General features: G+C 39.4%; 1 protein-coding gene across 10 annotated transcripts; it reads right to left on the reverse strand.

Moving 5' to 3' along the window:
• LOC129210678 (tropomodulin-3-like) lies at nt 1-24136 on the reverse strand. Of its 10 annotated transcripts, none has more exons than XM_054836707.1 (11): nt 24064-24136; nt 16607-16793; nt 14997-15153; nt 7718-7840; nt 7027-7116; nt 6371-6501; nt 5164-5271; nt 3547-3690; nt 3053-3197; nt 1921-1990; nt 1-654 (listed from the first exon to the last, which is right to left on the reverse strand). In XM_054836707.1, exons 2-10 carry the CDS (start codon nt 16730-16732, stop codon nt 1935-1937), a joined length of 1080 nt encoding a protein of 359 aa, XP_054692682.1. In that variant the 5' UTR covers nt 16733-16793; nt 24064-24136; the 3' UTR covers nt 1-654; nt 1921-1934. The 10 variants fall into 10 exon arrangements, with proteins under 10 accessions (XP_054692682.1, XP_054692683.1, XP_054692686.1 ...); XM_054836708.1 differs by lacking the exon at nt 24064-24136 and adding an exon at nt 23729-23839; XM_054836711.1 differs by lacking the exon at nt 24064-24136 and adding an exon at nt 23154-23583.

The raw sequence follows: 24136 nt of genomic DNA on the forward strand, positions 1-24136 counted from the left end.
TTTATTTTTGTTTCATTTAAAGGGATGTCTTTAAACTTAATCACAGTATCAAGAACTAACCAAAAATAAAAAAGAAGAATTACAAGTAAGATAGCTGTGAAAGATTTCTCTTCAGTGCATATGAACAAGGCTGAACAGCTCTACACAGTAAGTCCAACTGTTGTGTGAAGAATCCCTTATCACTAACACATTGTTTTCAAGAATATACACACCCCTCCATGTAAATAAGCACCCCTGGATTTTCTAGCAAACATTTCAATTGGGTCATTATCTGCCCAATGATCTTGAATGTCCCATTCTTTGACTACAGACAATTATACCATTGATTTGCAATTACATTTTTAGTAGAAAGCACAGCCGGAGTCTTGAAATAAAAAAAAAAGTTCTTAAAAAACAACCAAAAACTATGGTACAGAGACTGGTGCAGTTACTGTGTCTCAATCTGAAAAAACGTGATGCATACCAGCAGATTATCAATATAGCTTTGCTTTAAAAGGAATGGAGTTTCCAGTCTTTTCCCTTCTAACCCAGGTAAATGTAGTCCAAGATTGCCAAAGCCCACGGTGATGAGTGTGCCTTGACGACCCTTGAAATCTCCACACTGTTTTGACAACAGGATCTACTAATTGTCTCCTTCAACCCTTCTCTTGCGAACTGTAATAAGAGAGAAAAAAAAAAAACTTTTACTATTTTATCATTATAACCACTTTTTGTATTTCTACATCATCAACAGTTAAGGGAACCATACTAGTGATTCCCTACTTTGTCACATGGTTTCACATAGCACAACTTAAGGTAATTAACACTTAGTATCACCCATTATTTTAAGCTTATGCTTTTGCAGTGCTTACTGTGTTATTCTTGAACAGCTTCAAATATTTGTGAGACAGACTTGTGGGAAAAAATATTTTATGTTTGGTATGTGGATTTAGCCAGTACTCTTTCTACATTGCAGTTTTCTAGTGGTAGAAAATTAAGCTTACATGGCTTCAAAGGAAACAGTACAAGAGTTTCATAGTGTATCCAGTAAGATTTATACACTTTGAAAAAATGATGTTACGTTCAATAGCCTAAAACATTCCATTAATGAAAAAAATATTCATTTGTCAGAAAATGCAAGAGCAACAAAAATTTGTGAATAAGATCACTAAAGCTCACATGCTGTTTAGACTTAAGAATTCACAAGATTGACTGAATAACTGGATTTTTGCTCAATATTTGTAGTATTTTTAATTGATATTTTTATTTTTCCCCTATCAAATTATGTTTTCATTTTCTGTGCAGACAAAACAAATGAAGCTAAGCATCTTCAAAATTATACAGGGCATCTCTCCGTTGTTTAAAAAAGTGGAGCAAGCACATCTATATAAGAAGAAAGTGATTCTGTTCTCAAGTCCACCAACTGGAAATTATGTTGTTTTACAGATATTTGCAATTTGAGTTGATTTTCTTTACCTTCAGATCAAAATAACAGAGGGAAAGTGGTTTTGTTTCCCGTCCCTCTTCCTGTCTCAAGAAGTGCTTTACATACAGTCTAAAGAAACACTCAGAATAGGATCACACTAGAATTTGACTCTTTACAAAGCCAATGTGTTGCTCACTTTGGGAGTAACCCATAGACTTATCTCCATTTGAATCCAAATAATTTTCGCCAGTGACAGAAGTTATGCATACCTGCTTTCATCAGGTTGCAAGAACATATGGAAGAGTTTCCAACCTTAGCCTTCTGCAATCACGCAGCTCAAAGCAGCATGTACACAGTTTCAGACAAGGAAAAGGGAAGTGGTACAACACAGCGTAAACAAGGGAGGAAGAAGACATAGACTGGTTTGTTTAGAAGAAACATACAAAGACAGAAATAAGAGACTTTGAACATCTCCGTTTTCAGTGCTCAATACCCAACTGGGTATTCAGAGTAACCTGGCTCTGTAGCTTCAGGGCTGGAGAGATGAAAAGGTATTTGCAGAAACTTTTACTCGCATACTCCAGACTAAGAAAGCAAAGAAAAAAAAGGCAAGGTATCAATAGAAACATAAATTTCCAACAGTCAAATACTAAAGTGAGAACTAGTGAAAAGAGAAACCTTAAAGGAAAGTAAACACACACCTGAAGCATTATAATGAAAAAATAAGAATGTTTCTCAAAATAGATTCTAAACCAGTTAATTATGCAGTGTCTGAGTGCCTTTCTTTTCTCTCAATGCTCTATTTTACTACTCCATTTTTTCAGACCTGTTCTCCTCCATTTTAAACTTTACTCAGAGGGGAAGCAGATCTTTAAATCAGATTCCAATTTCCTGTGTCATTCCCACTAATGTATTCCTGAACTACTGCTACTACTACTAAACTGCCTGGCCTATTTTCATGCTGATGAGATGTGTAATCCTTACCACAAAGCACCTAAAGCCAACAAGTTTAATTAAATGGAGTTTTAAAATGTAATTCTATTTAAATAGATGGACCACATTATCTTGTAGTTGTGAGCTTCAAGTATTTGACATTATTATACAAAGTATTTCCATTCATGTGCCATATCATTAGCCAATTTTCTGCTAGTCCATTTAGTTAGGATTCTAACGGATGAGCTCCAACAAAACTTACTGCAACAAATAAAGATGCCACTGCTAGCAGCTACCTTTAAGTTTCCAGGCTCAAGCAATCCAAATAAGACTGGCACTGGTGCGCTGGCACTGAAGAGGGCATCCTGCACTATCGATTTCAAGTACTGCTTTTAAACAATGAATCTTATCTGAATAAAACTGATCAAAATGATTATTTTCCCTCCCTTTGCCACAACTCATGGAATTTGAATGTACTTGCTCTAAACTACACTAAAAATCCTCGACTCATACACCTGAACACCCTGCAACAAAATAAAAGGAGAGCATCAAGTAGCAACAGAAGAGTGAGAGTAGCAGTAAAGCACAGGAGAAACCTGAAACTGATCTACTCATATTTTGGTTATGTCAACAAAAAAGCAGAAAAAACAGACACCTTTAAAACCTCTGCCATGCACATTCATTTAATAGTCACTCTCTACTGACAGGTCTTACCCAAATCATTATTTTTCGTGATAGCTGCAGCTGCCCTGGCTCGAGGTCCCTGTTGTGTGAAGTGGTATCCAAATTTAAGGATCTTGGTGTTTTCTTCAAGCATCTTGGCAATTTCTACTTCTGCAACTGTGCCCAGCTGCTGCCTCTGTTAAAACAAAAAGTACACAAAGACAACAGAGCTTATGTGTATTCAGCCTAAAAGAGATCAGAATACTTTCATCATATTAGTCAACAAACAGTTTCATTTTGATTAATCTAAAAGGCAGAGGTCATACAATACAATTATGCACTTTAAAGCACAACCAAGCGCAGAAGTGACCAGGAATCAACTTCAGCTGGATGCTTCTGAGAATCTTACGGACAATCATTCATGGGCTGAAGATACTTAAAAAGTAAAATGTTTTGGAAAGTTTATCACAAGCTGCCTTCTAAAAAATATTCAGTCAACTAGGATAGACTGATTTTAATTATGATATTACCACCACCTCACTTACCTGATTATCAATTTTGATCTCTGTCAATGTTTCATTGTCTTTCAGTGCATCGACCAGTGCCAAAATTCCAACTCCAGTGATGAAGTTTGATTCTATGTTTAAACTTTTTAATTCTGTGTTTACTCTCAACATATCTGCAAGAGCCTTTCAATGAAAGAAAGCATCATTAAACTTTTGAATTTTGCAACAGTACATCACAGGACACAGTGATAGCCATTTCCACTAACTAGTTCAATAGGAGCAACGAGTTCACAGACTCATGGTGTAACTTTGCAAGTTTTCACTCATTATGTGAGACTGAAGTGAGTCTTCAACCAGGCATTATCTACATTCCCTTTTTGAATAGTATTTAGTCAAGAAAAGGCCTGCCTTTCTCATGTTACAAACTAAAAAGCTACACAGAATATAAATTGTCTGAAATTAGCATATTGGACCAATTCCATTTCGTAAGCCTTCACAGCATACAACGAGTAATGCAAGCTGCTAAGTAAAGGCCAAAGAAAGGGCGTTCGTCAACTGAAAAGAGAATTAGATATGGTTAATTTGTAAACAGGAGATCTGACTTTCGAAATGCTTGTGTCTACAGATTTGGTAGGAAGCAGTGAAATGCAAAGCTCTAAGCACAGTTCCAGCATGTAGCTAAAAGCACTTACAGAAATAGCTTACACCTGATCTTATTTCTGAGAAAATAAGAAAACAAGAATAGGTAACTGCTGAGGTTTACTATCATAAAAATCATAACCTTTAAGTTCTTTTGTGTCAAGTCATAATGCAAAAAAATCCCCAACAGAACCACACCTGAGGGAACAAGCCTCTACAGATTTTTATTACAAATGTTTCAGTTCTACTGAAAAGGAACTTTTTAATTGACCCAAACCATAGCTTTCAAATGTTCATTTGTTCATTTAATGGAGTGTTTCAAACTAAGTTTTTTTCTAATTTGAAATTAAAACAAACACAAAGGATTGTCCTGGCACAACAGTCAGTGCCATTTTCCTACCTCTTTATTTGCAAATAAATAAGGTACTGCTTTTGATTCAACATAGGAAAAACAGGACCAGGTGATAAATACTTAGGTTTCAATTGTGTCAAACTAGATACTAGTTGACTAATATTATGCTTTATATGCCAATGCTTTAATCCAAAATCTCCAGGAGGGAGATCAGGGAAACCGGTATTTTACAACTTTATTCAACTAAAACTCTAGTTAGTTGAAAACGATTATGAACTTTTTCAGTCGTCAAATGTGCTTCTTTTACAGTTAATTTTGAATATACTGTTGGCTTGTGGAATGAACATCAGGCACTAAACAATGAGGAAAGAAAGAAAAGCAGGAGGGAGGTTAGCAAAATGAAAAGTCAGGGGGAAGAGATTGGGAAAAAATAATTCTTGTTCATCTCATACATCTGGCACATTGCTGCATATTAGTCAACTAGTAATCATTTACCAACTTCAGTACAACAAAGGTTTGTTAAAGGAAACATGCTTTACAGCATAACAGAATTTAATAATTTTCATCCCAAAATATTTAAACAAGATTCAATTTAATCCCTTACCGTGTCTTTCCATCCTAACTCCCCTTGCCCCACACTTGAGCAGGTTAGCAAGAGTACTTACAACAGCAACAGGATCATTGCTTCGGGTGGCTGCAAGGCTGAAATTCTTCACATGCGTGTTGGTTTCTAAGGCTTTTGCAAATTCTTTCAGCGTTGGAATTGGTATGTTCTTGAATTAAAAATAGCATTTCACTCTCTTGAGATACACAAGTTTATCCTCTCCCTCCCAACTTCTTCCATTATCTTATTCTCTTTACAGCAAAACATGCTATAATATTAACTATCACAGCTCTGCAGAAGTGTTAAAAAACACTTAGCTGACTTGGAACTGTTACTGAGCAAAATTTACATGAACTGAACATTCTGCTAGCTATCAGCATCAAATTAACCTTTCACAAATATAAAAAGATTTAGAGCTTTGAACTGGTGAAACCATTAGCATTTTATTCTCTGTGTTCTATTAAGAATAATTCCAGAATTTGCCAATTTATAGTTTGATAATTTTTACAGTGTAGTTGCAGCCAAGTGTAAAAGGAATAATTTTAGATAATTAATTAGGGTAGCAAATTTCTCAGTTTATTATATCAGCAGTTTTGCTCTGTTGCCTTTTTAGGTGTTTATTTTGGCTAGCATTTCTCTACTGTACAATATTCTTAAACCATTATGTTATTTTCTTCCTTTAGTAAGGGCAACAAATAGCCTAGGTTGCTAGCGAGGCTGCAGCTGGCAGCCCGTCACTGCTGTCTGCACAGTAAGTCGGAGCGCTATAGTTCTGTTTTCTCTCATGCAAATATACAAAAGTTTTAGTCACGTTTAAAAACACAACTGTTACGCTTAGGAGCAGAAGCGGCCCCAATTGCCGACAGCTCTTTTGTACAAGAATCAGAAGGATGTCAGGTACAAATATGACTTTGTTTGCAACAGCAGTAACTGAGAGCACATTGCTTCATCGAGGACAAAGGATTCAAAGTAGTAGTTAACTCCACGATGGTCAGCTCCTGGAACTGTTGCCAACTTGGCAGCAACAGAAATCTGGGCTAGCATTAAGAAAATCTAAGACTTTTTAAATACACGTTTGGCAAAAGAAACCGAGCTGGCTTATCGGTTTAGCTCCAGGTTTCTGAGATTACACACACTGCAACATAAATGTTACAGAAAGGCTGCTGTACTTAAAATAAGCCTACCATGCTCTCTCATAGAGTTTTACAGCTTAAAGTGTCTTCTACTGAGAAAAAGCAGCATATTCACTGCAGACTTCAGGTAATTACCTTAATGTTATTTAGATTAACTTCAACAAGACGGGAATCATTATCTTTAATCCTTTGCAGTGTCTCCTCCACATTTGTGGGATTTGGTGGTTCATCAAAAACAGGCAACATTTTTTCACCTTTTACTATATCTGAAAAGGCATTCAATTGTAATTAAACAGGTCAGGTACATTCACTGTGAATAAATGATACTCAACTAAATATTTACTGTATTTAAAGATCACTTCATCAGCCTTGTCATCTCTCCCCCACCCAAAAAGCATACCATCCTCTCCTGACCATATTTTCATAAAATTCAATTCTTTTCTAAAGGTCCTCACAGCCTTTCTGCTTTTCTTGCACATGAGCTTTTTTCAGAAAGCATGTGGGAGTTGAATTACAAACACAAACATGAAACCTAAAAACTAACACACACAAATGCATGTTTGTGTCTTTTATTCCCCCAAAAGTGAATTAACTGCATAATAGATTTTAGTGTACGTATTTTAATTCCACTCTTGCCAGAACTCAATTAGCAATGTCATAGACATGCACATTTCCAGTTCAAGACTGAATAGTCTATAAAGAATGCTAGTGCAACAGAAAATAGTTAATGCTATAGTAACTGCATGCAGTATAAAGAACTCATTTTTTTTAGCACTTGTGTACACACTTACTTGAGAAGCTGTCTTTGTCAATCCCATTACTGCTTCCTACTACGTCACAGAACTGATTGTTTGTTATCAAGTTGGACATTCCCAGTATAGCTGCAAAATGAAAAAAGCAAAAAATGAGTTTTACTCTTCCTGAATAATTCAGCTCAGATACAGAGTTCCTTTAAATAATAACTAATGCTTGCAAAACACCCAGTTATCAGTACAATAAGCCATTCTACCTCTTAATAATTTAAAGAAAAGTATAAAAAAATAATTATAGACTTTTTAGTTGGCTTTCACATCTTAAAGATTTGACCTCACCAGGTTCAAGCATCAAAGTTAAAAGTGCAGTTCAGTCACAAAATTCTTGACTGAAGCTTTAGGACTACAGGCACATAGCAACATAATATTTTACGCAAGAAAAAGCGGTAGTTTACACAACAAAAACCAGCTAGTCTGAGGAATGACCATAAAGGTTTTGAGTTGGAAAATCAGATATCTTTTGCAGGCCAAAATAATCTACCCTCCTATAAAGTATCAGAAATCAACAAAGTTGATATGCTACAAGCAAACCGGCACATAACAGAATCCAGTTTCTATCACAACTACAACTTCCTATAGTCGCATTCCAGATAACACACAAACTACCACATTAATTATAGATCTTTCTAAATACACACCAGCCCATTCATACTTCAAAAAAACCCCTAACCTGCAAGGTCACCCAATTCTGTGTCTGTGGCACTGGTCAAGGCTTCCTCCAGTTCTGGATCAAGAGAGAATTTTTCTTCTGTGTAAGACTGTACAGGCTTTTGCTTGGGGATAAATATTTTCCCTGGAGTAAAGAAAATGAAAAGTCTGATGTTACTTTGTATTATATAGCTACTTATCTTTAAACTTTTCTGTACTTAAGGAATACATATTACACTTAGTAAATCCTAAGAGCAGCACCAAGGACAACATAAAGAAATAAGGTTTCTTTTGTGTTCTTCAAAGTCAGAGATGAGAAAGAGCATAAGCAGGAATATAACACTTCCTATTCCAAATTTTCACGTATCATGACTCCAAACTTATTTGTTTCTCCTAAGGATTAGAAAGTAAAGTATAAGCCTCCATTATACATTTTAAACGGCCTAGAAAAAGTGCCTGTAGGGAAAACTTTGTATCGCTAGAGAACAACGGCCAGAAAAAGGCACCCAGGCAGAACTGTAATCTGAATGTGTCAGAGCAATAGAATATCAAAGAATCACCTGAAATTGTGAACCTGAGCATTTACTGCAGTTTTACAGCATACACGGTATTTCTGATTTCAGGTGTTAACTCAGTTTTGAAGCCGAAAAGGAAATATCTGAGCTGTTTGAGAAAACTGTGGTTTGTGAACAGCACAAAACAAGATAATTGATTTCTCTGCCAATGACACTATTTTCTAAAGTGATACTTAGAAAGCTCACAGAAGATTCAACAGGAAAAGGAGCAGTAGTCATATCACATTCTGCACCAACATTTTAGTCACTACAGACAAGTAATGGGAAAAGTTATTTTAGGAGACATGCGTTATAAATAGTGGTCTGTATAGTTAGCACAATTCCTGCATATATCTTCAGCTGAAAAGTTAGGGTAAGAAACCAGAATATGAGAAAGCTGTTGTAACAGTTATTCTGAAAACAGTTTGGATTTGAATGATTTAGAATTGGCTTTTCAGAACAAAGAAGTCTACCACTGGGTAAAGACTCAGGAGAGGTAAGGGGTGCTTAGGTTCAGGACAAATTAACGTGGTAAATAAAAGCTCTGGTACTGTATGAGAGAACAAAACTGATGCATTTGACAGAAGTAATTCACAAATAGAAAACCGCAAATCTAATCTTAACAGTTATTCGAAGTTTTTCAAACTTTCCAAGTTGCCTGAGCTATCAGCAGACAGAGCTGTGGGAAAGGGGTTCCAACTTCCTTTAGTTATTTCCCAGGGTAGGAAGCGGTGTTGATAAACTTCCTATAAAGACTCAGTACTAATTCAAGAATCCACCCTCTTCCATATTCATAGCTAAAAACCATTTCCACACACAAATCACACTAGCTCAGCCCAATTACACGATGGAAACCCACCAGGCACCAGAATCAGACCAGCTGGGCAGAAGCCAGAAGCCTAAGATTTTTTTTCTTCATACTGCATACAAGTGTATCTTGTTACATGTTTGGATTAAGACTAAGTTTAGCATTTTTAAATACCTCCCAGTGACAAGAAGCTTTATAGGGATGTTTCACTTTTATTTCTGGGAAATTCCAACAAAGCGGAATTTTGGCGTCACCACTTCTGGGAAGCAATGCCTGAAGTCAGCTCCTGTGTCCCACAGCCAACACAGCCATCACAAAACCCATCCACATTTCTTTCTCTCCAAATTCTCATCCTAGATTACAATAGTTTGTGGCTCATTTTCTTTTTAAAGGCACTTAATGCATTGCCACTAACACAGATTACAAAGAAGTGTACCAGGTTTTTCTCTGACAACACAGTCTGATGATCAAGATCTGTTGCTAGCAACACAGTATTTTTGTTCCTGGGTTGCTATCTCTTTGGAAAGTTGTATAAATGGTCATTATCCATATTTAGAAGCAGAAAATAAATCTCCTTACATAACTGTACTGACTACAAACAGTAGCTGAAAGCAGCTGACATGCATTACCAACCATACCTCAGGTTTGATGGACAGTACAAAAGAAACTATGTTTGCAGTGATCCAGGATTAAAAGAAAACCTTCATAAATTGAAGGCTTAATGTTTAAGATTATTTTGATATAATTGATACAGTGCATTTCTACCTCCATTTTATTTTACCAGCATCACCTACTGGGGAGAGAATAACTTTCAACTTAAATTGTCATTTTCACAAGAGATGAGAATGTTTGAGAAGGTTTTCATTAACCCATGAAACACTCTGAACAGCATACACATGATCTAAAGCCTTTTATTAGCTATGTTTGTATTATTTTCCCTCAATAATACAGACTAGTAAAAAGTGAGGATTTCAGAGTACAAGGAAGGAGAAGAGAAGGAAAGTGTGATCTGAGCCTTCGTTCATGTCATCCTATTTGCAGCATCAGTGCAGCAGGCAGCAAGCAGGAGAAGGAAACTGATCTCTATTAAAAGCAACTTTGTAAAAATGTATTTCAACCTAGGTGAGCCTCCTGTCTGGTCTATCACACAGTACTCACAAAAAAGAACTACTTTTCCTCATGTTACTTTAAGTAATTCATAGGTTAGGAACTTCTGGTTCTAAACACTTGTTTCCAAAGAGTAAGACTAAATTTATCCATATATGCCTGACTCTTAAGACAACCTAAAGAGAGAGAGAAGCATATTCAGCTTTTATTAAAGCAAAAATGTTCAAAGCCGCTCCCCTCCAGAAATGTTCATTGCAGCCAACTCCAGGCACATGAACTGGGTCGGGAGCAGTTTTTGTTATAAAACAGGTCACACCCTTGTGTATATAATCTCTCATTCATCAGCTTTGTTTCGTCCTAGCCCAGAGTTCAGAGGTTTGCAATGCACATACGAAAACAGGTCCTTCGCCACTCCTCACTTCTAGTAATGAATGTACTTCAAAAAGGGTAAGACCCCTGTGTCTCTGGGGACGATGATCTAACTCAAGGCCTGCTGCCAAGACAGTTTGGCAATTCCCCTCTCCCCTTACTAATGTAAGCTGAAAAAAAAAAAAACCAACCAAAAAAACCCCCACAAGAAAACACTACACATCTGCGCAGCCCGTGAGGTGAATAGCTTTCTCAGCCCTCACGTGGAACATTTCCAAAAAGCAGGGATTTGATCACATGAAGGAACATGACATCCTCCTTTTCAGCCAACAAGGACAGTGCAAAGATTAAGCAATACAAAAAGAGGAAAATTTCAGAGATGTTCCCATAATTTCTGTAATAATTATATATTCAAGTCTTCTATGCCTTTAGCTAACATGTTAAATGACACATGTCCCAGGATTAATTCACAGGCTTTCTTTGCTACAGAATGAACTTTCACTTCCAAGGTCCACACAGTCATATTGCTCAAAGGGCAGAAACGCTGGATGATGTCTGCTGAAGTGCCCTAGACATTTCATACACAGACTCACAGGATCTAAAGTGGGACTGAAAATCTTGCAGAAATCTGGTCTGTTCAGTGTGGCCATGCACTGCATATTGCTGGAACTATTCTCACGTATCCCGCAGTCCTACCCCCATGCTAGTAGGCAGCAAGTGACCACAACCTGCAGATGAGAAGAAAGTCTAAAATTCACTTTGCAGTACTCTGTTTGCAGAAAAGGAATCAAGTGTCACCTGAGGACAACTGAATACAAGCGTGTCTCGTAAGTGATTTCATGAAGAAGAGTGAGCAACATCTGATATATTCCTTACATCTTACGTTCCTTAAAGTTTCATCAGTCCAGAAATTGATATAATCCACAGTTCATCAATCACCAATTCCTACCATGTGACAGACTTAGGTTCATCAGTTCACTTGTAAGTTGAATTAAAATAATTAGTATTAAATTGTGCTTACAGGTATCTTTCTCAGTAAGTCTTACTGCAGAAACAAGACTGTTATTTGTTATCTGATTACAGAGCACACAGAAGTGAGTTAGAAAACTGTTTGACATTAAGGCTAGAGTATCACATGTTATTTTGTTCTAGTGGTCTTGTATGGAGAATGTCAATTCCACAAGTTGTTTCCTCAAAGCTCCTACAGGATATTAGCTTTGTTTTACTACATGTAATGAATCGCCTTTAAAGACCAGTGATTGAAAGGCAGAGAACACAGCATCCCAAATCATGCTGCAACAGAAGCAAATGGTGATCTAGAGCAACAACAAAATACCTCGAGCCAGGTGACTATAGTTTCAGCCTAACAATATTTTCTGGGTGATAGAGCAGGAAAACGAAAACAAAACAACATTAAAGCAGAAGTTACATGAAATGCAAATCTACACAGAACAAACATACCCCAGCAGGAATGCAGCGGAAGAGTTGGAAGGAAAAGCCATGATTCAGAGAGTGCAAAGGCTAGAAATGCAAAGCTTAGTTTACATAATAATTTGCCAATGCCTTGCACTATACAGCACAAAGTACATTACTGATGTTAGATATGTTTATCTCAGGTGCAATAATTTTCATCTTTTGCTGTTCCAAGAGAAATGAGGAGCATTGGTCAGACTTGGTCGGATGCATGGAACACACTCGAGGGCAACAGACTCCAGCGCTGAAGCCTCACTTCAGTGTTTAGATGAGAGATCCTTCTCCTTGCAGTATGCCTTGTAAAATCTTTATGACATATACAGACTGAGACAAAGCTAGTTTTGTTGAAATTATTACCACATTGCTCTCATGAATCTCCTGAACAATGGTTTGCTGTATGGTTCAACGCTTAATTGGAACAGAATGTGACTTAAGTCATTAAATCATGTTTAAACACAAAGTATGTTTTTTAAGGATGCTTTTAGAAACAAAATCAGACACTGGAAAAATGCAATGGAATATAATTTACGGATTGTTAAGCTTCACATTTCTTTAGCACTGTTCATCTCACTACATCAGGACACTTTCCATTGTGGAAGATCTTCATAGCACACAGCAAAAAAGGTTCCAAAGATTTGGAGAAATCACATCATCTATTAGTGAGACACACGCAACTTTTTTTTAATAACATGTTACCCCAAAACAAGGTACTTAGGACAACTGGAAGAGAGGATTCGCCTTTCCATTGCAGTAGGGAAACAAGGTTCCCAGAATCAGTAGCAAGCCAGAATGTTTAAAATTAACCCAGGGTAAGTTTCTTTGATAAACTTGCAGGTCAAATCACCACGCAAGATGGCAGTTCTACTAAAATTGGAAAAGGAAAGAGAAAGAGGATAGATTTTCCTCTTCTTACTCCATTAAATTAATAATCAGACTAAGTTAGAGCAATGAGACCAGCTAGGCACACAGAAATATTTAGCAAAGCCTGACCCACAAAAATGGCACCAAGAAAATAGCTGCAACTCCAATCCCTCTCTCCCCCCCCGCAAAATCCCTAGATCTGAAGGTTATGATTGTCAGTTTTCTTCTGAATTAACAGGATAATCAAGCAAGATTTTCACCTATCCCTATTCCACAATTTGTTAGCATTTCTCCATAATATATTTATCTAGCCAAAGAGAAAACTTATAAGCCAGCGTACTTGTTTGTTTGGTTTTTTAACATTAAAGAAAAGCACGTTAGATAAGAGCTCCCTCTAGATAAAACACATCCTACTTAAGTTTTGTTCCACTCCCTTTCCAAATTTTACATCTAGATAAAGATCATGATTTCTTGATTTAAAATATTGTTGCATAGGTTTGCCATTTTTGTGCAAAATGGCTACAAACACGGCAACAAGTCAAAGCTGACCCATAACATTTTCATGAGGGGAAAAGAAAAGATTATCCCATACCTACTACAAAATGAGCTTAGGCTCTTGCCTCCTCCTGCCCATTTAACAGAGCATGAATTTCCGCACTGAACATTTGTTTCCACATTTTTAGTTTTATTAAAAGTAAGCTACATTTCATTTTTCATATTATCTCATCTTCTATGGTACTAAAATAAATGGTAGGAAAAGTTACTAAACAGCAACTTTTTTTTTCTTAAGAGATACAGGAAATTTTACTAACTAAACTGGTATGACATATTGCAACAACCAGACAGACTGCTATTTAGTAATACTTCATTACATAAAGGAAATGACATTTGATCTTTCTTAACCAAGATCTGCATTACAGCTGGACCCTTCTGTTTTTCCACATGATTCTCACAGATTTTATCTACCCAAACAAATAGTTTTGCCTTGTGCATGCATATGTAAGCTGACTTTAAAGAACCACCTATCTGAATGAAGCACTAGTAGTCAGTAGAAAAATAAGTACCAACTAGAGCAAATGCTCCATGCCCAGGGTTTCAAACCCTTAAGAGAGGAGCCTGTTGGAATACAAACTTAGCAAACAATTTACTGAAGTCTTACTGCAGCAGATCTGCCCTGCTGCTGGGGAAGGTTCAGATGAGCTGGGATTCACAAGCAGTACACAAAGCCTGTGGAGACAGCTCAAAGCCTCCTCCTGTGCATGTGTGCCCAGCCCAGGACTGGGAGTTTCTGTCCCTAACAATAATGCTTAGTAAGGCACAACAAATGTGGGAACTCTTGTTTTGTGTGGGGAAAAAAAATAAATAAATCTATTCTTACAGTATTTAAGATGCATATTATTTTTTAATTTTTTCCTGAAAAGGAGAATGCTTCCCATCAAGTCAACGAGAAGACTAGATCCAAAACAAAGATTTAAAATCCCGGGCTTTAATAACATGTCCACTCATTGGGTCAGTGTTTCCATGGTTTTTAGACCACAAACTACTGCCAGATTTCAAGGCTTCTTGCAATGTTAACGACATAAATAATTAATAATAACTATGCAATCTTATTAAACCTCTCAGTAAGGATACTAGAAAGACAACGTGACTGCATACACCACTTGCCTGGCCTTGTCAGCCTACTTCTTTGAACATTACAGAGTATCTACCACGACATCATTCTACTGCTATTTTTTGAATTCAACGTAGTATTACAAAAGTTACTGTCTGTACTCAGCACCACAGGGCGTAAGCCACAAGGCACAATGACAGCATTTGTTATTATTGGCACAAATCAGGGGTAGCTCTTATTCTGAGGATACCACCCCCATCAGAACTTTGCAATATCTGATAAAAATTTTGAGTCTTATTTCCTTCCTGTGCTACATGCAAACAGCACGCCAGCCCCAGCACCACAAAATGCTTGAACAGGAAGCATCCCGCCTCTGCACAGTAGCACTCATTTGGAAACACTATAAGTTAAAAAGCATTACAGCTGCCAGTGCTTCAATAAACTTTGGTTCATGGTAGTTCTGGCTAGTCCACTTCAGAGATTTCATAACCACCTACACCCGATAGGGTTGTGTTACCTTTCTTTTCTCTTGTAAAAGGCACATAGTCTTCCCTGTCTTTGTGCTCAAGAGCCTGCTTCTCTAAATATGCAAGGAGTCGTTCCCTGTCGAAGGGGCCTGAAGCCTTTTTAGCAGTCTGGTCTTTCTGTCGGAAGCCTGCAGGCAGAAGCGCATTCTGCAAAACAAAATAGAGCAAATAAGTACAGCTTAGCAAGTCTGAGTGAACACCTGTTTAGTTTCACTTCCCTCTTTCACCCTCTCCCCAAGGTTCAAACCCAGTATGTCATCCTTTTTAGGCAATCTTTGATCCCCTGCCAACTTCCATTTTTTGGTGCAGGGGAGGCCATAAGGTAATCTATTCTTTAGATACCAGGAATATAACCAGAAATAGAGCGCACTGCACTCTAAATAAGACTGAAGCAATTCTTTAAGCACAATACCACCCAGCACTAGACTTGCTAGTTACTTTTCATTTAAAAAGTTACTTTGCATTTCTTTTCTAAAATGAACACTATTTAAATGACTAGTAGTAAATAAAACTCAGCTATTTACAGTTTAGACATTCAGCAAGAGACTACTTCCTCCATCACTTACATCCATGTTTCTAAGTCTTTCAGACAACAGCCTATACTATTGTCTGGCATTAACACAGGGTATTTCTACTTTTGACTTGACGCAGGGTGGGGTGTTTTATTGCTGTCATCAACATATTTCAGCTAAAGAAAACAAACAAACAATCAAAAACCAGAAAAAATGGAGGATATCAGTATGGAAAGAACAGAACATATAGAAATTCAGACTGTCATAAAAGACAACCAATCACTTTTGCCAGTTCTCCTCTGTTAAAATGTCTATAAAGCCAAAGCCAATTAAAATATCAATAATATTTTGCAGTGCAACAAAATAGGTGATCGTAATATTCTTAAGCGATCCCTGAACATCAAGATTAAACCTTAATCCTGTTACTACTAAAGCAAGAACAGAGAATCAGGAGGTGAAAACACAAGTTCTGGACTCTGACATTAGCTGCAGTATCAGTAGAGGACATAATTCAGCTCTTTATAACAGAAAGTTAAAATAATCCTTATTCAATACCCCATGGTGACATAATAATTCAGGAGCTGAGTAATTATTTGCCTCCTCTTTGCAAAGTCAGCATGAGGACAGGAATAGATATAGGCCACCAGATACAGGACCAGGAATCTTTAGAAGAGGTTAGCACTCTCCCTCTCCCATCAAACTCACACGGTAGAAATAACAAAATAAAAATGAATGCAAAAGGACTGTTTACCAGACAACACCGGAAACAGCAAAGTTAAACAGGCCTTTCTAAATAAACTTTCTTTTCAAGAACATGACTAAAGAGCAATTTTTATTTATAAATAAATCCCAGAAAGTTCTTCCTGACAATCCCTTCCAGTTTACTGCAGTTGCATTCACGTTGCAAACAGGAAATAAACAGTTGAAACACTATGTATGTGTATATATCTGTAAATAAGATCATTACCAGACTAGGAGGAAACTCTGTCCAAAAATATATGGTACAAGTAAAAAAAAAAAGTCTCAATTTATTTCAAACTAGTTTCTGAACAAATGAAAAACTAAAACTTCTCTTGGCTAATACCTACATCAGGGTCAAGATCATCCAAAACAGTTTCCAGTTGTTTCAGTTCTTCTTCCGAAAGTTTGCCAAGAATTTCATCCTCATCGAGATCTTTGTACTTGTCCAAGTCCTTTCGAAATGGGAGTGTCATGACTTGGGCAAGAGCAAGTTGCTCAAACACTTCAAAACCCAAGTCTTATTCTTAACCAGATCTGTAAAAAAAAAAGTTTTAAAAAGAAATAACCATAGTTAAGGTAAATATCCCAACTACAAAGCATCTTCAACCTCCAAACACATCTTTGAAATTAAAGCTTTTTCATCCAGCATTCATATCTATCTGTTATTCTACAACAAAGAGCACTTGGAAGCTGTCTACACCTTGCTGCTTCACTGACAAGAATCCCATCCTGCCATGCCCTTTTCCATCAGTAACTAAGCTACACATATTTTCAGATGGATGCCAGTACCCGGTTTTCTCGATGAGAACTCCAAGGCCGTAATTCCCACAGAGCAGGGCAGGCTGTGGGGTAGGAGGGAGGACATACCAACTATACCCAGTATGTATGAGTCCAGCTTAACGCCATCGCTTTTTACAGATACTGCAATCAAAAGAAGAGTTAAGATTGATTGTTGCTGCTGCTGTTGGCGTTCGAGGGCAGTAAATGAGAACTTCACTACAAACAAGCTAATTGGTTATTACTGACTCATATCCCTGTGTGTTACCTACAGAGGGAACAAAGGAAGTTTGTCTCTGAGTTAATTATAGCACTACCATTGAAATAACATTCTGTTCTATCAGAGGAAAATTAAAATACCTTGATGAAAGGCTTAGGGAATACAGCTCCTAAGTAGCAGCACTCCAGTCAATCCTACCACCAAAAAGATTAAAAATACAGAACAGATTCACTAACTGCATATCTGCTCGCTAAATATTACACATAGAGGAAATTGGGCTCCTTCAAGTACTTCTCACTGACAGAGCACAGGGAACCTTTTTTCTAACAGTCACAATTTTTGAGCTTTTGGCTTGGAAAAAACAAACAGTCCCGACAGTGTTGAAGCAGACCAGTTGGTTTCTCAGATTTTTCTGTAAGGAGTTCCAGGATTCTCCTTTTGTTCAGCCAAATTCTTGCTTCAAGTTGACCACACATGCAAAAAAGGTAACTTGAATGACTAAGTGAGCAAGAGTGTCCCTAATATATGTGAGGAGCAAAAGCTAGATCCATACATTCAGGCTCATTGGCTCCCAAACTCCTTTCTCGGCTCTATAAAAATACTCACCACAGATCAGACATACAGCAAATGTTATTGGTTCTCCAGTAGTCCACATTCCGGTTCAGATGCTCGCACCACATACACTAACTGCATTATGTCAAACCTGCACTTACTCTGTTCTTCAAAACCATATCAATTTAAAGTTATTGCCTCTTAAGTAAAAAGAAGGAAGAGCCTTATATACATACTGTAGCATGGAATCCTGCTTAGAGGATTCCTTCACCTCAGTTGTTTACATCAAGAAAGGTCTCCCTGGCTGTCAGCATTACACACGGTGATATTTTAATTCAGGGACACTGAACAGACATGAGCACATAAAGGTTCATCCACGTCATTCAGTTAAGTTTACCTGTAAAGTAGATCTGGTTTTAACAATTGCTTTTGCAAGAACAGCAAATTTTCATTTCCTACCAACATCCACACCTGAAAAAAGAATATATTTACAGCTATTTCAGGATGTCTACTTTTAAAAAAACGTTACTGATATAAACACTAGAGCCTACTTGTAAGTCACTGTTGACATCAATAGGACATAACTTTATCTAAGTTGGTATTTCAGCTTTGGAATTATCTCAAACATAACAAAAACAGGAGGAATTCTCAATTTAATGGTAAATTATGTCAAAAGAACAGCGTCTGGCTTCCTCTGAACTAAAACCAATCATGTTGGAAGAGCTTGGACATTTTGCAAGAGGACACAGAGCTGAGAACATGCGAGTTTAATGGCTGTTGAAAACGCTGAGGGTAGCACACCTATGTTTTTCAAAGCTGCATTCCAAAAGTAACTAAAGGAGTAACTATGGTCCAGCGTGCCACCTCCTACAGTTTTCATAGTCTTGTGGTATTTGTTGCTCCAGGTGCACAACAACTGAAGGACACTTAGCTGATAGCTGCAGCAGATGCCACGCAATCTGCATGCAAACGTCTCATTCCTAGAGCCTTAATGTTTTGTCTTTCCTTACCGCTTAAGCCATTACACACTATCATAAGAGAAAAACATTTCCTGCAGCTGATTACACAGCACTGTTTGTGACCAGGGTGCACCATCTGAATCCTACATCAACATGCTGCTATTTATCCCATTTCTGCATGTCCATTTGCATTCAAATATTAAAAGGTGTAGTTTTAAGGGGTAATTATAAGGTGCAGAATAGTTAGCGTACTGCAGAATAATGCTCCCCTTACTCTGATGGCAAGTAGCACTGCATAACCATACATTACATTCACATAGGCTATATTTCGTCCCCATGAATCACTGTAAAATGCTGTCACCCAGAATTAATTACCTTTTATTTACTGCATTTCTATGTTTTACATTGGAAAACTACTCATCCTTTATAATACATTAATTAATGTTCAGGTCATAGCCCTTAGTCTCACTTGTTTCTGTAATATGATCAAAGTAGGTCTAATTGTGAGCTACAATGTTCATACACACAAAAAGAGTGAAAAATAAAGCAGCAGAGAAAACCTCCCACTATTTCTGTAACTGAGTCTTCACTTAAGCAAGAGGATAGAATCACATGTGGCCTGGCAAATTTAAATTTAAAGAGTTTGGGACATATTTTCTAATACCTATCAATCAAAAGTATATTTTTAAATATGCAAGCATACTTAACGTAAGACACCTTTAAAAAAGGTTATGATGGTAGCGCTGATTAGCATGTCTGTACTACACAGAGATTGCTTGGTAACGACTTTCAGAAACATTCCCTACAGAAGAAACCACAGCATATATGACACTAATATATAATGTGCTAAAAATCAGGTTTTAAAACATGGTATCAGGAATTCTCATTGCCTAAAAAGGGCATAAAGGCCACCTGAAGCCCTAATCTAATCAAACAAGCCCCTTCACCTCCCATTAAACACAACTGGTACTCTGTCTGCTTTCCTTCACTCACTGTAGCAGTGCAACATAAAGATAAATGCATAACAAATTACAAGATTTTAGAAGGAGCAGTTATTTAGACTCTGAATATTTGTGGCACATCTCACTGCAAAATCGTAGGCAAAACTGTAACCATCAATTTTGGCTTTGCAAATACTTTGCACTTTTTTGACAAGCGAAGCTAGTTTTCTTCTAAGTATCTTTCTTAGCTTTACCATGAAAACATTACATATCTTAAAAGTCAAAAGGGCTAGTACTCTTTTTTTCAGATATATAACTATAAGTTAAAGTAAGTTCTTCGCTCTAGCAACTTCATAGTTGCATAAGAAATACGTAAGGAAATGGAAACAAAGCCATCACTTCCAATCAATCAAATTTCAATTCTCTGTTAAGCAGAAAAGTTGAAAAATCAGAAGTGAAGATATTCTGCTGGACACCACAGACGCAAAAATCTTACCACTGTTCCTTTACCTGAGAAATCAAAGAACAACTAAAGAAACTAGAAGATAGCAGTAACTTTAGTTTAGCTGGACTTGTGCAAGGCATTTGACACTGTCCCGCACACCATCCTTGTCTCTAAATCGGAGTGACATGGATTTGATGGATGGACCACTCAGTGGACAAGGAATTGGCTGGATGGTCGCACTCAAAGAGTTGCGGTCAAGGGCTCAGCGTCCAAGTAGAGACCAGTGATGAGTGGCATTCCTCAGGGGTTGGTATTGGGACCGGCGCTGTTTAACGTCTTCATTGGCAACATGGACAGTGGGATCGAGTGCACCCTCAGCAAGTTTGCTGACAACACCAAGCTGTGTGGTGGGGTCGACACACTGGAGGGAAGGTCCCCAACATAAGGGCATGGACCTGTTGGAGTAAGCCCAGAGGAGGCCCCGAAGATGATCAGAGGCCTGGAGCACCTCTCCTGTGAGGACAGGCTGAGAGAGTTGGGGTGGTTCAGCCTGGAGAAGAGAACGCTTAAGCTGAAGGAGGGGAGATTTAGATTAGATATTAGGAAGAAATTCTCTTCTATGAGGATGGTGAGGCACTGGAACAGGCTGCCCAGAGAAGCTGTGGATGCCCCATCCCTGGAAGTGTTCAAGGCCAGGTTGGATGGGGCTTTGGGCAACCTGGTCTTGTGGAGGGTGTCCCTGCCCATGGCAAGGGGGCTGGAACTAGATGGGCTTTAAGGTCCCTTCCAACCCAGGCCATTCTGTGATTCAGGCCATTTTATAACTACCTGAATCACCCCCTGAAAGACTGTCAAGCAACTTTCACACACTTATCTACAAGTTAAAATATTTTTCTTTTCTCCTCTCTGACAGTGTATTTTTAAAAACCAAAAGATTCTAAAAATAGCTAGCTTTCAATTTTCTTTCAAAAAAATCACCCCCAGAAATTTCTATTATACTTAAGAACACAATTTCTTGGGACTAACAGGAGTAACTCTTTAGAAATATCTTGCCCACAGGAAACTATAATCTTGTTAAAGTCCACTATAAATGGTTTCCATAACTTGCATTTTAAAATAGAAGTGACATCATGAAAAACAAACCAAGCCGGTTTTGGCCAGCATGTTGACAGAGTTCACTTTAATCTCATTTGTTCCTTTGGAGCCTCCTTCCACCCAGCCTCTGTGTGAACCCAACCCGGAGCAGGGGGGGGTTCTGGAGCAGGGGTTCCGCAGGGTTGTCGGCATTCCTGCACCACTCAGGGCCCCAGACCACCCCAGCTGCTTGGAGGAGCCTAATCCAAGCATTTCCCCAGGGAACCCCTACAATGGCAACAATTTTATTTTCCAGTGTGCGAGATTATACAGAACTGTTTCTGAAGAACGTGCCACACTTGGAAGAATTATCTGTAGTTACCAAAACTAAAAGAAAAATGAGTAAATATAAATATTACCATAAGCCCAGCAGGTTCTTTAGGATGTTTTTGTAATGCCTTACAATACCTCTGCTCAACAGCCCAATGCTGCTTTCCTTAGCAGAAAGCTCTCAAAAACCCATCTGAGCCTTCCGAATCCCTAGCCTGGGGTAGGGTCCATGAGCCAAGTTCTCCTGCCGAGGGAACCAGCAGCCATTCCCTAGCCCAAAGCTGGATGGAGCCAGCAGGTGGCAGCTCATCTTTGCCTACACTTTTTGTCCGGGTAAATTGTGTTTTCCAGGCAGTAAGGAATAGCTATTCTGGGCTATTTTCCTACAAAAGCAAGCCCGAGGCTTCATTCTGTTCAAAGAAACAATTCACTAAGTTTTATACATGGCAAACTGAGCTTCTCCAACTTCACATTTGTCCATACAGTGTCCCGAGGAGTGGAGGGGAACAGACAGCTACTGCAGAGTAACTACACAGACCATGAAGATTCTTCCATGATGAAGGAAATCGGAAAACACCTGTATTTCCAGTTCCTGCCAGCTCCTCCCCTGTATCAGAGGGCACTTGGAACCAGACAAAGCTCACTTTGCTCTTTTATGTCCTGTATACAACTACACAGAACCAGGACACAGCCGTCTTTCAGCCAGGGTGCTCCGAGTGATGACTAAGCTGCCAAGTTGGCATTGTCCCATAAAAACTTACTCCTGTGTGCCTGTTCTTGACGGCGAGTCACCCACACTGCAGGGCTGTATGGACGTACCCATCCAGCCCAGGCAGTAGCAGAGGCAACGGAACCAGCAGCCCCAAAGCGCACATTTGGCAAGCTGCATGGGGCACGGAAGTGGCAGCCTCGGCAGCGCGGGAAGCAGCATTTCAGCACACCCATCTCCACGACACTTCCAGGCACGTTCATCAAACTAGCTGCAGGGCAGGTGTTACGATCCCAAATAAATACAATGCTGGGGTAAGCTAAAAATCCCAATTACCACAGGTACTGCCCACCCTGAGAAGTTCCTCTGGGAGAAATCACCACTCCAGGTCTCCATTCCCTCTTCCAACACGCAGGGCAGCACCACTGCATTTGGGAGTTACTGACTCGCCAGGATAAGAGATGTTTTGGCATTTATGGGTGGGTTGTTTTTTTTTTTCAGACAATACCTGGATTTTCTTCAATAGAGATAGACCTTGATACACAGTATGTCCTCCTGGAGGAAGTACCTACAGATGCAAGCTATTGAATGCTTACAGAAACATTCAGATATTTGTAGCCATTACAGAAAAGTGGTGAAACTTACAATCCTAGAACAGGACAGAGGAATAAACTCACTTTATTCACATTACATTGCTTGGGAAAAACTTATGAGTAGTAGCCCATTTCAGGTTCTCCCCTACATCACAGGCCGCCTTCCAAGCTCTGTGCACCTGACACAGTAGGACAACATTAGTCTTGAGGATACACTCAGTACATTATAACAAATTTAAAGCATACAGCAACCTCTCTAGAAGAGCACTTACTTTTAACACAACCTGCACCTACCTGCAAAGAAACAGGCAGATAGCTTTCAGAGGCTCCTACTGAGAACATAGGTGCAAAAATCTCCGGAAATAGACAGCCGGGTGTGCAGAGGGGCACAGGAGCCTCCTGGGCCTCGGCTGTACCCCTGCACCCCTACCCCTTGCTGGGGGCCCGCTCTGTGCTGGGGTGCGGCCTCAGTGGGAGCCCCCAGCAGCGGAAACCTGGTGTCAGTGCTACAGAGCACAAGCTCTCTGCCACCCACCACCGGAAAAGCGTTCTTCCGTAATTAAGTGTCATTAACTGGCGTGCTTTATACGTTGTAGAAAACATATATAGCAAGATGAAAGAATTATGCTAAACGGATCTACAGGCAAAGTTTTTAAAATTAGCTTTCGGGTTTCACAGCAAAGTTGGGTGCTGGCTAACAAGCCAGCTAATACCCCCTACCTGAACGCCCACCAGCAGACACCCGCCCGGCTCCCCAAAACCCCTTCAACTGCCCCCGACAGAGCCCCACTGCCGGAGAGCCCATTTCCCAACGCAGACAGGAAAACCCCGCCCTGCGCCCGCCAGCTCCGCACTAACGAAGCCCTGACCTTCCCGCTCCGGAAAGCCAACCGAGGCTTCGGGGGGCCCCCGGTGAGCCGCTGGGGTCCGGGGCGGGCGGGCGCCGCCTCAGCCCCTTCTTCTTCTTCTTCTTCTTCTTCTTCTTCTTCTTCTTCCTCCTCCTCCTCCCGCCGCCGCGGCCCCTCCCGCCGCGCTGTAGCAGCGGGCGGAGGGCTGCACCCGCCGCCACCGCCACCCCCCCCCCCCCAACCCCCCACCCCGTACCCTCCCCAGCACCCCGGCGAAGACTGCCCGGCACAGCTCGAGTGGCCACGGTCACGCTCCGGCCCGCGACCCTTGCCCGCGGCAGCCGCTCCCCACTCACCCGGGCGGCGGCAGCGACCCAGCTCCCTCAGCCGCGACCAGCAACCCCGCCCGCGACTGCGCGCCGCCCCCGA

This window comes from Grus americana, chromosome 10 (genome assembly GCF_028858705.1).
Source record: "Grus americana isolate bGruAme1 chromosome 10, bGruAme1.mat, whole genome shotgun sequence".
NCBI lineage: Eukaryota > Metazoa > Chordata > Aves > Gruiformes > Gruidae > Grus > Grus americana.

Excerpts from the sequence above, each read along its gene's own strand:
- LOC129210678 (XM_054836707.1), bottom strand. The coding sequence starts at position 16,732 with ATGACACTCCCATTTCGAAAGGACTTGGACAAGTACAAAGATCTCGAT. Across the intron at positions 3,691-5,163 it reads GCAATGATCCTGTTGCTGTT|GCTCTTGCAGATATGTTGAG; the intron begins GTAAGTACTCTT and ends TTTCATTGAAAG. Across the intron at positions 1,991-3,052 it reads CACGAAAAATAATGATTTGG|TCTGGAGTATGCGAGTAAAA; the intron begins GTAAGACCTGTC and ends TTGCTTTCTTAG.